Source organism: Capricornis sumatraensis, chromosome 16 (genome assembly GCF_032405125.1).
Source record: "Capricornis sumatraensis isolate serow.1 chromosome 16, serow.2, whole genome shotgun sequence".
Taxonomy (NCBI): Eukaryota; Metazoa; Chordata; class Mammalia; order Artiodactyla; family Bovidae; genus Capricornis; species Capricornis sumatraensis.
In genome coordinates, this window is record NC_091084.1 from 80,028,088 (window position 1) to 80,043,412 (window position 15,325).

The window sequence follows — 15,325 nt, forward strand, 5'->3', positions numbered from 1 at the left end:
CTTTCTGGCTTACTTCACTCTGTATAATCGGCTCCAGTTTCATCCATCTCATTAGAACTGATTCAACTGTATTCTTTTTAATGGCTGAGTAATACTCCATTGTGTATATGTACCACAGCTTTCTTATCCATTCATCTGCTGATGGACTTCTAGGTTGTTTCCATGTCCTGGCTATTATAAACAGTGCTGCAATGAACATTGGTGTACATGTGTCTCTTTCAATTCTGGTTTCCTCGGTTTGTACGCCCAGCAGTGGGATTTCTGGGTCATATGGCAGTTCTATTTGCAATTTTTTAAGGATTCTCCACACTGTTCTCCATAGTGGCTGTACTAATTTGCATTCCCACCAACAGTGTAAGAGGATTCCCTTTTCTCCACACCCTCTCCAGCATTTATTGCTTGCAGAATTTTGGATCGCAGCCATTCTGACTGGTGTGAAATGGTACCTCATTGTGGTCTTGATTTGCATTTCAAAAATATATAAGCAACTTATGCAGCTCAATTCCAGAAAAATAAACGACCCAATCAAAAAATGGGCAAAAGAACTAAATAGACATTTCTCCAAAGAAGACATAGGGATGGCTAACAAACACATGAAAAGATGCTCAACATCACTCATTATCAGAGAAAAACAAGCTCTTTTAAAAACAAAGAAAAGAGGACAAAGTAAAGGTAAAGGAGACCAAGTGTCATTATTTCCCTGAGTGCTCAACACTATTTCCCTCCCTTTACAGCTTCTTCAGGAAGTATCAGAAAACACTGACTCTCTTTAAAAATAAGTAACTAAAGGGTTAAATTCCTATGCTACTTTATTGTGATTTCTAAAATGCCACAAAAATGCATTTATCTTTTTTTTCGTTAATGGAAGGTCTTTGGTGATGGGTCATGAGTTAATGGATTATTAAAATGCTTAATATTCCCTTTCAATGTGTGATAGCTTTTGGAGCTTTTTCTCCTTCATTTCTCCCTTCTGTCTTTCTTTTTGTCCTTTTTCTATGAACAGATATCATGGTACCCTAGTATTTATCAGAAAGATCAGGTTCTTGACAAAGTTGTGCTTTTAACTTTGTGACCTCGAGCACATCAGTTTTCCACTATATTTGCTAGTTCCTTCATCTGACAAGGAACTCAGCCCATTCACCTCTAAGGTAGTTTTTATATATAACATCTCTGTAAGCAAACAAATATGTGTGTACGTGTGCCTTGACCCTCAGCAATCGGTAACTAACTCTTCAGAGAAACCATGACAGAAAAACGTCCACTGAAGCCATTCTTTCTGGCGTGAGACTGGCAGCTCTGAACTGCAGCCTGGCTTCTAATGCTTTGTAGTCCAATCCCACAGTAGCTTCTCTTGCCATCACCCATAGCATACTGATGGTAGCTCCTGCCGAGCTTCACAAGGGTGCTAATGACTCCCTAAACAATGTGTTTCTTCAGTTCAGTTCAGTTCAGTCGTTCAGATGTGGCTGACTCTTTGCAACCCCATGGACTGCAGCACGCCAGGCCTCCCTGTCATCACCAACTTCTGGAGTTTGCTCAAACTCACGTCCATTGAGTCAGTGGTGCCATCCAGCTATCTAATGCTCTGTCATCCCCTTCTCCTCCTGCCTTCAAGCATTCCCAACATCAGGGTCTTTTCAAATAAGTAAGTTCTTCTCATCAGGTGGCCAAAGTATTGGAGTTTCAGCTTCAGCCTCAGATCTTCCAGTGAATACCTTGGGAAAGTAAATGTTCTCGAAGCCCTTGGAGAAGCCAGGTGAGAGGTGAGGGGGGTGATCTTTAGGCAGCAGTGGAGTAGATCACACCTAATAGGTTATTTATATTTCTGTCATCCATCTTCAGTACCAAGCCAGCTTGGTCTGACACTCTTATTTCAAATCCCACACCCTTGCTTAGTGTTCCTGTGTCAATACGGTTAGCCTTACTAAACTTAGAGTTCCATTGTCCTTGGCCTCATGCTCTCAGAACCCATTCCTATAAACACTCTCCAGACTCTTGCCACCCTCAGTTGGTGATGTCCTGAAATTATTAGCAGATCGGATTTGGCATTTCACTGTCTGGGCTATGTGGGTTTTGAAGTTTCACACCAAACACAGAGGAAAGAGAGGAAGGGAGGATGATGGGGTTGGGTGTAAGGGAGGCTTGTATCTGCGTGTGTTCAACCCTCCCAGATACAGTCAATGAGACAAAGCTGTGAAAGTTCTTATTCCCTAGATAAAGGGGGAAAATACTGGTTTTTGAAATGAGACTTAAGGACTTGACAAGCAAAATTCTCAAATTTTTACTTTTCTGCCCAAATGCCCCTATCCTCTGCCTCAAAACCTCACTCCACTCTGGTCATATACTTATCTTTCCTTAAATACCAAACAAGTTTATTTGGGGAGGTAACTCTGCACTGCTACAATATGGTCATAGCATCTTTCCTCAAATATAGTTTCCCAAGGACCAGAGGAAGTGGGAGATTTCTTCAAATCCATAGTTTATGCTTGCTGCCACCTGTCTGTTTTATCAGTTGGTTAGTCTCAGGTTTAAACTGCAGCGGAAGCCAACTCCCCCCTGATGTTTATAGTCTCCATCTGAAAGCTTCTCTGCTGCAGGAAGCGACCCCTCGGTGCTTTGTTTCCACCTAGCTTTCACTCCATGATGCCACTGATGATCACTCAAGTCTGATACTAGTGCAGGGGCTTCTCAGGTGGTGCTAGTGGTAAAGAACCCACCTGCCAGGGCAGGAGACATAAGAGACATGGGTTCAATCCCTGGGTCAGGAAGATCCACTGGAGAAGGGCACGGTAAACCACTGCAAGATGCTGTATGTTACCACTGTGCCATTTCCCACCAGGATGAGTTTAAATGTCTAATCTCCAAATATGTGAACAAAATTCAATTATATTTGAATGTTTGCCTCCTGAGACTGCTCTAACACCAATTTCAGTTATGAACCTGGCAGGTAGTGGAAGGTCACACAAACTGGTTAATTTGGTGAGGGTTTAATAAAGGTATTGATATAAAAGAATGTCTAAGGCTTGCAGAATTTCCAGACTAGTGTGATAAATCTAGAACTAATAACTTCTGAGAGCTGTCACCTCCTCTGTTCCTGGAGGAATCAATATACGAAAAGAAAGAGGCTATGAGCACTGAAGGGGAAGCTTTGAAATGGGCCATCCATCAGGATCTATGGTTTAGGTCCAGGGATGAGGCCAGATATGACATTTTACAAGAAAGGAGGCTGGGAAAAAACACTCTGACCCTACTCTCTTCCCTTCTAGTCACAACGACTGGCTAAAAACACTAAGTATGCAGAGAACAAATGAGCCCACGGATGCAGTTAGTACAGGGGAGAATCCTAGAGCAGAGATGAGATTAAAAGGATGGAGCATGGGTTTGGAAGAACAGAGGAAAGGTATTCAACTTGTAACAAAGGTAGCAATGGAGACAAATACATGGAGAACAGACTTGGGATAGAAGGCGTAGAAGGAGACCATGGGCCAAATGGAAGGAGTAGCCCAGGAACACGCATATTACCATATGTAAAACAGATAGCCGGTGGGAATGTGCTGTGTGGCTCAGGGGCACAAAGTGGGGCTCTGTGACAAACCTAGAGATGTGGGGTGGGCTGGGAAGTGGAAGGGCGGTTCAGGAGAGAGAGACACATATATATATCTACGGCTGATTCATGTTGCTGTATGGCAGAAACCAACCAACACAATACTGGAAAGAAACTCTCCCTCAACTAAAAATAGATAAATTAAAATGTTTACAAAATAATACTAATGAACATGTGACTTTAATATGCACATGATTTTAATAACATATGCATATATATGTATGTTCTGAACATATATATATATGGTATGCAAATGTAAACACATAAGTTTAATTTGGCTTCTACATAACTGAAGAAAAATGAGGATGAAAATTCTCATTAGAAAAACTTAGTCTCAAAAAAAAATTTCTCCATCTTCAGTTCAGTCACTCAGTCATGTCCAACTCTTTGTGACTCCATGGACTGCAGCACATCAGGCTTCTGTATCCATCACCAACTCCTGGAGCTTGCTGAAACTCTATGTAAAACTCATCGAGTCAGTGATGCCATCCAACCATCTCATCCTCTGTCCTCCCCTTCTCCATCTTATTAATTCCCACTTTCTCAAAACACAGTTTTATTTAATTGCCATCAAATCCTAAGGGTTTGCAGGAATCTACAATCCTGGGGGTGTAGAAACTGATTGAAATGATTCTGAGACAGGTATTCTAGTCTTTCCCATTCTATTATTTTCCTCTATTTCTCTGCATTTATCACTGAGGAAGGCTTTCTTATCTCTCCTTGCTATTCTTTGGGGTTTTTTTGTGTTGTTGTTGTTGTTGCAAAGATTGTATTTTTATTTTTTTAATATAAATTTATTTTAACTGGAGGTTAACTACTTTACAATATTGTATTGATTTTGCAATACATCAACATGAATCTGCCACAGGTATACACGTGTTCCTCATCCTGAACCCCCCTCTCTCCTCCCTCCCTGTACCATCCCTCTGGGCCATCTCAGTACACCAGCCCCAAGCATCCAGTATCATGCATCGAACCTAGACTGGTGATTCATTTCATATATGATATTATACATGTTTCAATGCCATTCTCCCAAATCATCCCTCTCCCTCTCCCACAGAGTCCAAAAGACTGTTCTATACATCTTTGTCTCTTTTGTGTCTCTCATACAGGGTTATTGTTACCATCTTTCTAAATTCCATATATATGCATTAGTAAACTGTATTGGTGTTTTTCTTTCTGGCTTACTTCACTCTGTATAATAGGCTCCTTGCTATTCAAGAGCTAATAGTCTCTTTGCATTCAAATGTGCAAATCTTTCCTTTTCTCCTTTGCCTTTAGCTTCTCTTCTTTTCTCAGCTATTTGTGAGACCTCATCAGACAACCATTTTGCTTTCTTGCATTTCTTTTTCTTGGGGATGGTCTTGATCACTGCCTCCTGTACAGTGTCACAAATTTCCATCCATAGTTCTTCAGGCACTCTGTCTATCAGATTGAATCCCTTGAATCTATTTTGCACTGTCACTGTATAATCATAAGGGGTTTGATTTAGGTCATACCTGAATGGTCTAGTGATTTTTCCTACTTTCTTCAATTTAAGTCTTAATTTGGCAATAAGGAGTTCATGATCTGAGCCACAGACAGGTCCCAGACTTGTTTTGCAGACTGTATAAAGCTTCTTTCTCTTTGGCTGCAAAGAATATAATCAATCTGATTTTGGTATTGATCATATGGTGATGTCCATGTGTAGACTCTTCTCTTGTGTTATTGGAAGAGGGTGTTTGCTATGACCAGTGCATTCTCTTGGCAAAACTCTATTAGCATTTTCCCTGCTTCATTCTGTACTCCAAGGCCAAATTTGCTTGCTACTCTAGGTATTTCTTGACTTCCTACTTTTGTATTCCACTTTCCTAAAATGAAAAGGAAATCTTTTTTGGGTGTTAGTTCTAGAACATCTTCTAGGTCTTCATAGAACCGTTCAACTTCAGCTTCTTGAGCATTACTGGTCAGGGCATAGACTTGGATTACTGTGATATTGAATGGTTTGCCTTGGAACCAAACAGAGATCATTCTGTCATTTTTGAAATTGAATCCAAGTACTGCATTTGGGGCTTTTTTGTTGAGTATGATGGCCACTCCATTTCTTCTAAGGGATTCCTGCCCACAGTAGTAGATAATGGTCATCTGAGTTAAGTTCACCCGTTCCAGTCCATCTTAGTTCGCTGATTCCTAGAATGTCGATGTTCACACTTGTCATCTCCTGTTTGATCACTTCCAATTTGCCTTGATTCATGGACCTAGCGTTTCGTCTACATCAATTTAATATTTTGCCAAATATTTGACCCTATATTAAATTAATGTAGAGTACATTAATTTTACAAAGACAAAAATTTACAATGATATTGTCTATGTACTCATTTAGAGCTCTTGAATAAATATGGTGGAATTACTTGCTAAAAATAAATGTGTATAAAATCTTGAGTCAATTTCCAAAAATTTAGCCTCTCTAAATATTTTCCCCACAGAATGAAGTTTGTGCACTAAGATTCAAAATCAAACTTTATACAAAAAAATCCATCAAATTCCTTTTTGTCTCTAAGACTTTCCAAAGATAATCAGGCAGATAAATGTTATGGAAAATATAGTATCACTGCTACTACTATTAAGTCGCTTCAGTCGTGTCTGACTCTGTGTGACCCCAGAGACGGCAGCCCACCAGGCTCCGCTGTCCCTGGGATTCTCCAGGCAAGAACACTGGAGTGGGTTGCCATTTCCTTCTCCAATGCATGAAAGTGAAAACTGAAAGTGAAGTCGGTCAGTTGTATCCGACTCTTAGCGACCCCATGGACGGCAGCCCACCAGACTCCTCTGTCCATGGGATTTGCCAGGCAAGAGTACTGGAGTGGGGTGCTATTGCCTTCTCCGATAGTATCGCTAATAAGCATAATAAGTTTCCCACAGTGGCTCAGTGGTAAAGAATCCATTTGCAGTTTAGGAGATGTGGGTCTGATGCCTGGGTCAGGAAGATCCCCTGCAGAAAGAAATGGCAAACCACTCTAACATTCTTGTCTGGAGAAACCCAAGGACAGAGGAGCCTGGCAGGCTACAGTTCACGGAATTGCAACAGTCCAGCATGACTAAGCATCTAAACCACAACTATAGAATCAAGCATACTACAGTATCTTTAAAGATCAAACACACTAATATCGTATGTTCAAAATAGTTTAATCACAAAAAGGGAGTAATAAAAACATATGGTTTAATCAGTGTTCCTTCTTTTAAGTATAACATGCTGCATTTACTTGAAATATGGTAATGTTTACAAACATGCTAATAAGCCAATAAGCTAGAAAACGCAATAAGAACATTCTGGAGAAACGATCACTTTCATCTCTGAGGTCTTATGGTCTTTGCTGCTTTCCAGAAGGCCTCTTTGACGTCTTTGTTTCGCACGCTATAGATGAGAGGATTGAGCAGTGGGTTGATCACAGTGTAGAACAGGGCAGCCATTTTGTCTCTCTTCAGGGAGTAGGCGGAACTTGGCCTTGAGTACATGAAGAGCAAGGATCCATAGAAGAGCATGACCGAGACCAGGTGTGAGGCACAGGTGGAGAAGGCCTTGCGCCTTCCCGAAGCTGTGCGGATCCTCAGAATAGCGAGAAGGATGTGGAAATAGGAAATGATGATGACAAGAATGCTCGAGAGGACCGTGAAACCCACAAGACCCAAGACGACCTCCTCATAGACCTTGGTGTCTGTACACGACATCTTCACCAGTGGTGGTGCATCACAAAAGAAGTGGTCGATGATATTTTTGCCACAGAAACTCAGGCGAAAAGTGTTGGCAGTATGGGCTATGGCATTCAAGAAGCCTCCTACATAGGAGCCAGCAACAAGTCTGGTACAGAGAGAAGGGGACATAGAACTCGAATAAAGTAGCGGGTTACAGATTGCCATGTGGCGGTCGTATGCCATGGCTGCTAGGAGAAAGCACTCAGTGTAGGCTACAACGCAAGAAAAGAATAGCTGGGCTCCACATTCAGCCAAGGAAAAGCGCTTATCTTCTGAGACACAAGTAGCCAGGATTCTGGGAGTGTACACAGAGGTGTACCAGAAATCCAAGAAAGACAGATTGCCAATGAAAAAATACATAGGTGTGTGCAGGTGGGAATCAATACGAATTAAGATAACCAGGGTCATGTTCCCTGACAAGGTAACCAAATAGACAGTCAGAAATACTCCAAATAGTATTAGTTGCCATTGGGGGTCTGTTGAGAGACCCAGTAAGATGAATTCAGTCAGGATGGTACGATTTCCAACATCCATGTTCACTAGGAGAAAGCTTGATAAGATAATGAGAAAAAATTGCTGATTTTTCTTTTAGAATAAAGAAATAGAGGTATCAGTTAACTCAACAACTGCTAGGAGGCATATTAATCCCTTACAATATCCATAAAATACCACATCTTCAATCTATCACTTGGGAAGACCACTAGAATTGGGGAAAATAATTGACTTCAGAGTTAAGGCTTGCACTTGCTATTTGCCTAATGCAGGGTTAGTATCTGAGTCTCATCAAATGGATGAACAAAATGATGACACTGACAGGTTGACTGATTGAGTTAAGCAGATACACAGGAAAAGGTCAGCCAAATGTCTGGTACATGATGAGAGGTCAAAACTTTGAGTATTCTGCATGTATTATTGGGAATCTATGTGTCTAGCATGATCTGATAGTTCAACAAATATCAGTACACTGTACTGCTCCTGTCACTATTAGCACACATAGAAATACACACTCACACACACACACACACACACACACACACACACACATTTCACTTTGTTTGGACAGTGTCCTAAATCCTATACTTAACCCACTTAATACTTTCCACAGTTTTTAAGATACTATTATAATCTTCATGTAGTTTAAGAAATGTTTCCAAGGACCTAGAACTGATCAACAGCAGAGATAGTATTTGAACCTAGAATTTTCTGTACCAAGACCTCATGTTCTCAATTGTGAAGCCATTGACCTCTCTTATAAGTAAATATACTTTTATCTTCTTCTTCCAGCTAAGGCAATCCTATAATTCTCTAACAACTTGAATTTCTTTGCCTTCAAACTGAGAAAAGTATTTTGCACTTTTCTCTAGTTCATGTGAGATTTATATACATAGTTGAAGCATATTTGGATTCAGTAATGTTGAATATTACAAAGAACCAATTTGTTGGTGTCAAAGCACCATTGAAAAATTATGACTCCTTCCAGGTTTATATCTTGAACTACTAGAGCTCTCAGAGATTGAACTTGCATCTCTTACATCTCCTGCATTGACAGGCAGATTCTTAACCACTAGCTCCACCTGTGAAACCCCCATAGAGGCAGTGAGAGAAAGCTAAAACTAAGAGAACTGTGATTTACTTTAATGTTAAAATATTCATCTTTGAGGCAAACCGGAGACAATTCTATATCTAGAATGCAAATCTGAATTTTCTACCTCAAGATATATTGGTTCCACTTGTTACTTAGTGAAGCAGCTTAATCTTTCAATAATTTGTTATCCTAACCTTTCCAGTGTAGCTGAGGGTTCAGAGAGGATGTGACTTGACTGATGACATGATGGTAAAAGCAACTTTGGAGTCCTGAAAGCCATTCCATTTCTTTTAAGCATATAATGGATTTCTTCTCATTAATACCCAAAGCACAGATGCTTTACCCATATATCCTAGGTTCTGTAAACTTGTTTTAACTTAAATTTTTATAATCCGCCCTCTTACCACTTCTCTTCATCTATTCAAACTTCAACCAAAGTGTATTGGTTACATGATTGATTCCCATACATCCTGGGAGCTTCACAGTTATAGTGCCATTGTTATTCAGTTGTACAGTACAACTTTCTAAATATACTCAAACTTGATAGAATTATCTTGGGTGGAGTTTTTGGCTATTATATTCAGTTCAGTTGCTCAGTCGTGTCCAACTCTTTGTGACCCCAAGGACTGCAGCATGCCAGGCCTCCCTGTCTATCACCAACTCTCGGCGTTTACTCAAACTCATGTCCATAGAGTCGGTGATGCCATCCAACCATCTCATCCTCTGTCATCCGCTTCTCCTTCTGCATTCAATCTTTCCCGGCATCACAGTCTTTTCAAATGAGTCAGTTCTTCAACATCAGGTCAAAGTACTGGAGTTTCAGCTTCAGCATCAGTCCTTTCAATGAATACTCAGGACTGATTTCCTCTAGGATGGACTGGTTGGGTTTTCTTGCACTCCAAGGGACTCTCAAGAATCTTCTCCAACACCACAGTGCAAAAGCATCAATTCTTTGGTGCTCGGCTTTCTTTACATTGATAATGTATAAAAGGGTGCATCATAGGTTCTTCCCTTTAGGTCCAGTGGCTAAGACTCCACTCTCCCAATGCAAGAGGCCCAGGTTCAATCCCTGTTCAGGAAACTAGATCCCATGCGCTGCAACTAACAGCTGGCATGCTGTGACTAATAGATCCTGCATGCTACAACGAGCAGCAGAGACGTCTCGCAATGAAACTAAGACTTGATGCAGCCAAAAAATTAATAAGCATAAATATTAAAAGAAGAAAAAGTAACACAATGCAAAAAATAAATGAATAAGAAGGCTATAGACACCATCTCAATAGTTACTATAAATTTTCTCTGCTACTTATCACTTGACTAAAGAATAGAAAATGTCTGAGACTTATTAAGCTCATTAAAAAAAGTTTACATCAGAGAACAGTTCATTTACAATGTTGTGTTAGTTTCAGATGTACAGTAAAAAAACATCATATATATCTCCACTCTTTCTTAGATTCCTTTCCCATAGGCCATTGTAGAGAATTGACTAGGGTTTCCTGTGCTATACAACATGTTCTTATTATTTATAGATTTTATGTGTAGCGTGGTGTGCATGCATGCTCAGTCCTGTCCAGTTCTCTGTGACCCTATGAACTATAGCCCACCAGACTCCTCTGTCCATGGGATTTTCAGCAAGAATACTGGACTGGTTTGCCATTTCCTCCTTCAAGGGATCTTCCCTTCCCAGGGATCAAACCCAAGTCTCTTACATCTCCTGCATTGGCAGGAGGGTTCTTTACCACTAGCAGCACCTGGGAAGTGCCTAGATCCATCCATGTGGCTGCAAATGCTTTTATTTTATTATTTTTATGATTGAATAATATTCTACATGTACCACTATAAACATAATATTCATTTTTCATAGAATATAATTTGGGAACAAAACTAAAATATCTGCACAAACCAATTACTACTCTTCTATAACTGCGTTCTAAAGAGAAATATAATTTAAAAAAAAAGTTCTGGTCTATGCCAAAAGTGTTCCCAGAAGAAAGATATTTATATGATCCTGTAAAATGAATCCAGTTCTGGCCCCTTGTCAAGGGTAATGTGAGAGAGGAGATGATTTTCATGACAAGGAAAAAAAACATATCAGATCCTTAACATGAGAGTCTGGTGAGCTAAGAAACTAAGAATGGTTAACTTAAGAAAGGGGTGGAGAGAGGAATCAGGAATGAGTCGTAAGAGTTATTTATTCACTAAGCTTACTGGAAGCCATATTGGGAATTGGGGTCTTGAAACCAACGCAAACGAGAACACTGCCATCATGAGGAAGTAACATGGTCAGATGTATATTTTCAAGGTTCATTTTGACTGCAAATCAGAGAATGGACTGAAAGAGAGGAAAAGTTCCCTCCAACAGAAATATCTCTGAAATCCTTCATTGTTTATTACCTGCTGAGGTTATCCTCCCATAAAGGTAGGAAAGAGGCACTCAGAAGTCTTAGGAAAATTACTACAGCTTGCATAAGCTGGGAACTTACAGTAACAAACAAACTCAAAGACTCTCGGTTTCAATTCCTCTTCTAACCAGGAATGTGCATTTATACAGCAATTTAACCTCCAAAGACTAGGAAAGTCTTAAAGACAAGATCTTTTCAAGTTTTAGTTAACAGTGGAAGCATCTTTTCTATATTTTTACACAAGAAGCTCCAAAATCTTGGAAAGAGTGAATAAATAAATTTGGCAAAACTTTTAGAACATTCGATTAAAAGACCAAATCAAGTAGTCATCATTCTGAGATCACAGATTAATCATATTATACGTTGTGCATGTGTGCAGTGTGCTAAGTCACTTCAGTCTGACTCTTTGCGATGCTATGGACTGTAGCCCACCAAATGAACTCTCTAATGGGCTTCCCTGGTGGTTCAGATAGTAAAGAACTCACCTTCAATGTGGGAGACCCAGAGTCAGTCTCTAAAATAGAGAGGTAAATTAACCACAAACCAATGATCTATGTGATTAATGTTTTTAAATGACTTTTTAAAAAAAAACTGATTTCATGAAATCAAGAGTAGATGCTTGTATTCTGCCCTTTGATCTGGAATGATCTTGTGGTTTGCACTGACAAATAGTTAGCCACATTGGCAGCACCATATAGCTATTAAGCACGGATCTCAAGAAACACTGGGCTTCCCTAGTGGCTCAGACAGTAAAGCATCCACCTGCTATGCAGGAGACCCAGGTCTGATCCCTGGGTCAGGAAGATCCCCTGGAGAAGGGAAGACTACCCACTCCATCATTCTTGCCTGAAGAGTTCCATGGACAGAGGAGCCTGGCAAGCTACAGTACATGGGGTCACAGAGAGTCAGACATGACTGAGCAACTAACACACCTACAAGAAACATTACCTGCTTCTATTCTCACTTTTGAAATTCTGACTCCACAATATAAATAAGCCTCAGTTAGACTGCTGAAAGGTGAGACATCTGGTTACATTCTCTTTTGGACCTCCTTTCTCACAGCAAGCTGGACTCCCGTCATATGAGTGAGTCCATTCTTCCTCACCTAGCCCTCACTAACATAACAGCTGAGCAGAGACCATCAGCAAGCCTAGCTGGGAACAGACAGGGCTGGCATAGTCAGCCTTACATAGCTGCACAGTTGGAATGGCACCTGAGTTCAAATCCTGATTGGGTCCCTTGATGGGTTTGTAATCGTGAGCAAGTCTTTTAACAACCTTCAACCTACAATTTTTCATGTTTAAGAAATGAGAAAAATATCAGTGATATGTACATAAAAATGTCACCAGAAAATGTCATAAACTAACAGCTATTTTCATTCCGAGAAAAATGAGTAATGCTTGAGTTATCTTTTAAATCTGACCTCAAGAAAAAGTAATGTGGCTAAGTTTCCACAAGGAAAACATTTAAGCCAGAATAGTGATGTCCCCCATAATCTTTCTAAAACCCAGAAAAGTAATATATATATATTTGCCTACTCACATGCACTCAGCAAAAGATTGGCAGGCTTTGAAATGCACATTTTAGTGCCTTGAACTGACAGGGGCAGAGCCTGATGCTAATCACCTATGTATGTGTCTGTGTGTGTGTTTTTCCTTTTTGTTTCTTTTTTATGGAGCTGGAGTTGATTTGCGATAGTGTGTTAGTTTCAGGTGTATAGCACACCTCTGCCTATCTCTCTGCCTATAGTTCAAGGTTATTAGAAGACATAATTTCCTGTTCTGTACAGTGAATCCTTTTGCTTGCCTATTAGGATTGTGGGATCAAGAGATAAAAACATGTGTGCTTTTAAGAATGCCAGTGTCCACCCTGGAGCACAATTTCACATCAGAAAAAATTAGTTGATCTTTTTCCAGCATTCAGTTCCTAAGATACCATTTATCAACATCCCTTATAGAATCTATCATAAAGATAAGAGTAGAAAGGTTGTCTACAACATCATGTATAAGAACAGATTTATTTTTTTAATAAAAAAAAAAGAATAGATTAGTGTTAGTCCTCAGTCATGTCGACTCTTTTGTGACCCCATGCACAGTAGCCCACCAGGTTCCTCTGTTCATGGAATTCTCCAGGCAAGAATACTAGAATGGGTTGCCATTCCCTTCTCCAGAAGAACAGATTAGCAATCCTTAAATATGCATGTAGTTTTGGATACGTGGGCCATTCTCACCATCTGGATTGAAGAGAGATGCGATGCACCACAGAAGGGCACTCTTCTTTTCACTTTAAGATTCTCACATTCTCGTTTCCCTAAAAATCAATCATGTGAGCTTGTTTATTCTAATTACCACTTCCTGGTTCTTTACCTGACTTGGATTAAATTTGTGGACACGTGGATCTCTTTGAGAACACATTAAAAGGACTATTATCTTCTTCCCAGCATCCAAAATTTCCTGTGTTTAAATAAACAACAACTGGGAGCTGACTGTGGCTCAGACCATGAAGTCCTTATTGCCAAATTCAGACTTAAATTGAAGAAAGTAGGGGAAACCACTAGACCATTCAGGTGTGACCTGAATATGATTATACAGTGGAAATGACAAATAGATTCAAGGGATTCAATCTGATAGACAGAGTACCTGAAGAACTATGGGCAGAGGTTTGTGACATTGTACAGGAGGCAGTGATCAAGACCATCCCCAAGAGAAAGAAATGCAAAAAGATAAATTGGTTGTCTGAGGAGGCCTTACAAACAGCTGAGAAAAGAAGAGAAGCAAAAGGCAATGGGGAAAAGAAAATATATTCCCATGTGAATGCAGAGTTCCAAAGAATAGCAAGGAGAGATAAGAAAGCCTTCCTCAGTAACCAATGCAAAAAAATAGAGGAAAACAATAGAATGGGAAAGACTAGAGATCTCTTCAAGAAAACTAGAGATACCAAGGGAATATTTCATGCAAAGATGGTCACATAAAGGACAGAAATGATATGGACCTAACAGAATCAGAAGATACTAAGAAGAGGTGGCAAGAATACACAGAACTGCACAAAAAAGATCTTCATGACCCAGATAATCATGATGGTGTGATCACTCACCTAGAGCCAGACATCATGGAACATGAAGTTAAATGGGCCTTAGGAAACATCAGTATGAACAAAGCTAGTGGAGGTGATGGAATTCCAGTTGAGCTATTTCAAATCCTAAAAGATGATGCTGTGAAAGAGCTGCACTCATTATGCTAGGAAATTTGGAAAACTCAGCAGTGGCCACATAACTGGAAAAGGTCAGTTTTCATTCCAGTCTCTAAGAAAGGCAATGCCAATGGCAGTTTAAACTATCACCCAATTGCACTCATCTCACAATGCTATCAAAGTAATGCTCACAATTTTCCAAGCCAGGCTTCAACAGTACATGAACTGTGAAGTTCCAGATGTTCAAATTGGATTTAGAAAAGGCATAGGAAACAGAGATCAAAATGCCAACATCCCCTGGATCATCAAAAAAGCAAGAGAGTTCCAGAAAAACATCTACTTTTGCTTTATTGACTATGCCAAAGCCTTTGACTCTGTGGATCACAACAAACTGTAAAAAAATTCTTAAAGAGATGGGAATACCATACCAATTCACCTGCTTCTTGAGAAATCTGTATGCAGGTCAAGAAAGTAACAGTTAGAACTGAAAATGAAAAAAAAAAAAAAGACTGATTTCAAACTGGGAAAGGAGTATGTCAAGGATGTATATTGTTACTCTGCTTATTCAACAAATATGCAGACTATATCATGTGAAATGCTGGAATGAATGAAGTGCACACGGGAATCAAGATTGCTGGGGGAAATATCAGTAACCTCAGGTATGCAGATGACACCACCCTTATGGCAGAAAGAGAAGAACTAAAGCACCTCTTGATGAAAGTGAAACGGGAGAGTGAAAAGCTGGCTTAGAACTCAACATTCAGAAAACTGAAATAATGGCCATCCCTTCATGGCAAATAGATGGGGAAACAA

General features: G+C 39.9%; 1 protein-coding gene across 1 annotated transcript; it reads right to left on the reverse strand.

The window, feature by feature from the left end:
• Nucleotides 1-6,931: 6,931 nt before the first annotated feature.
• On the reverse strand, nucleotides 6,932-7,870 carry LOC138093290 (olfactory receptor 9G4). The gene has a single exon (XM_068989414.1). The coding sequence runs from the start codon at nucleotides 7,868-7,870 to the stop codon at nucleotides 6,932-6,934; it is 939 nt and encodes a 312-aa protein (XP_068845515.1).
• Nucleotides 7,871-15,325: the final 7,455 nt, after the last annotated feature.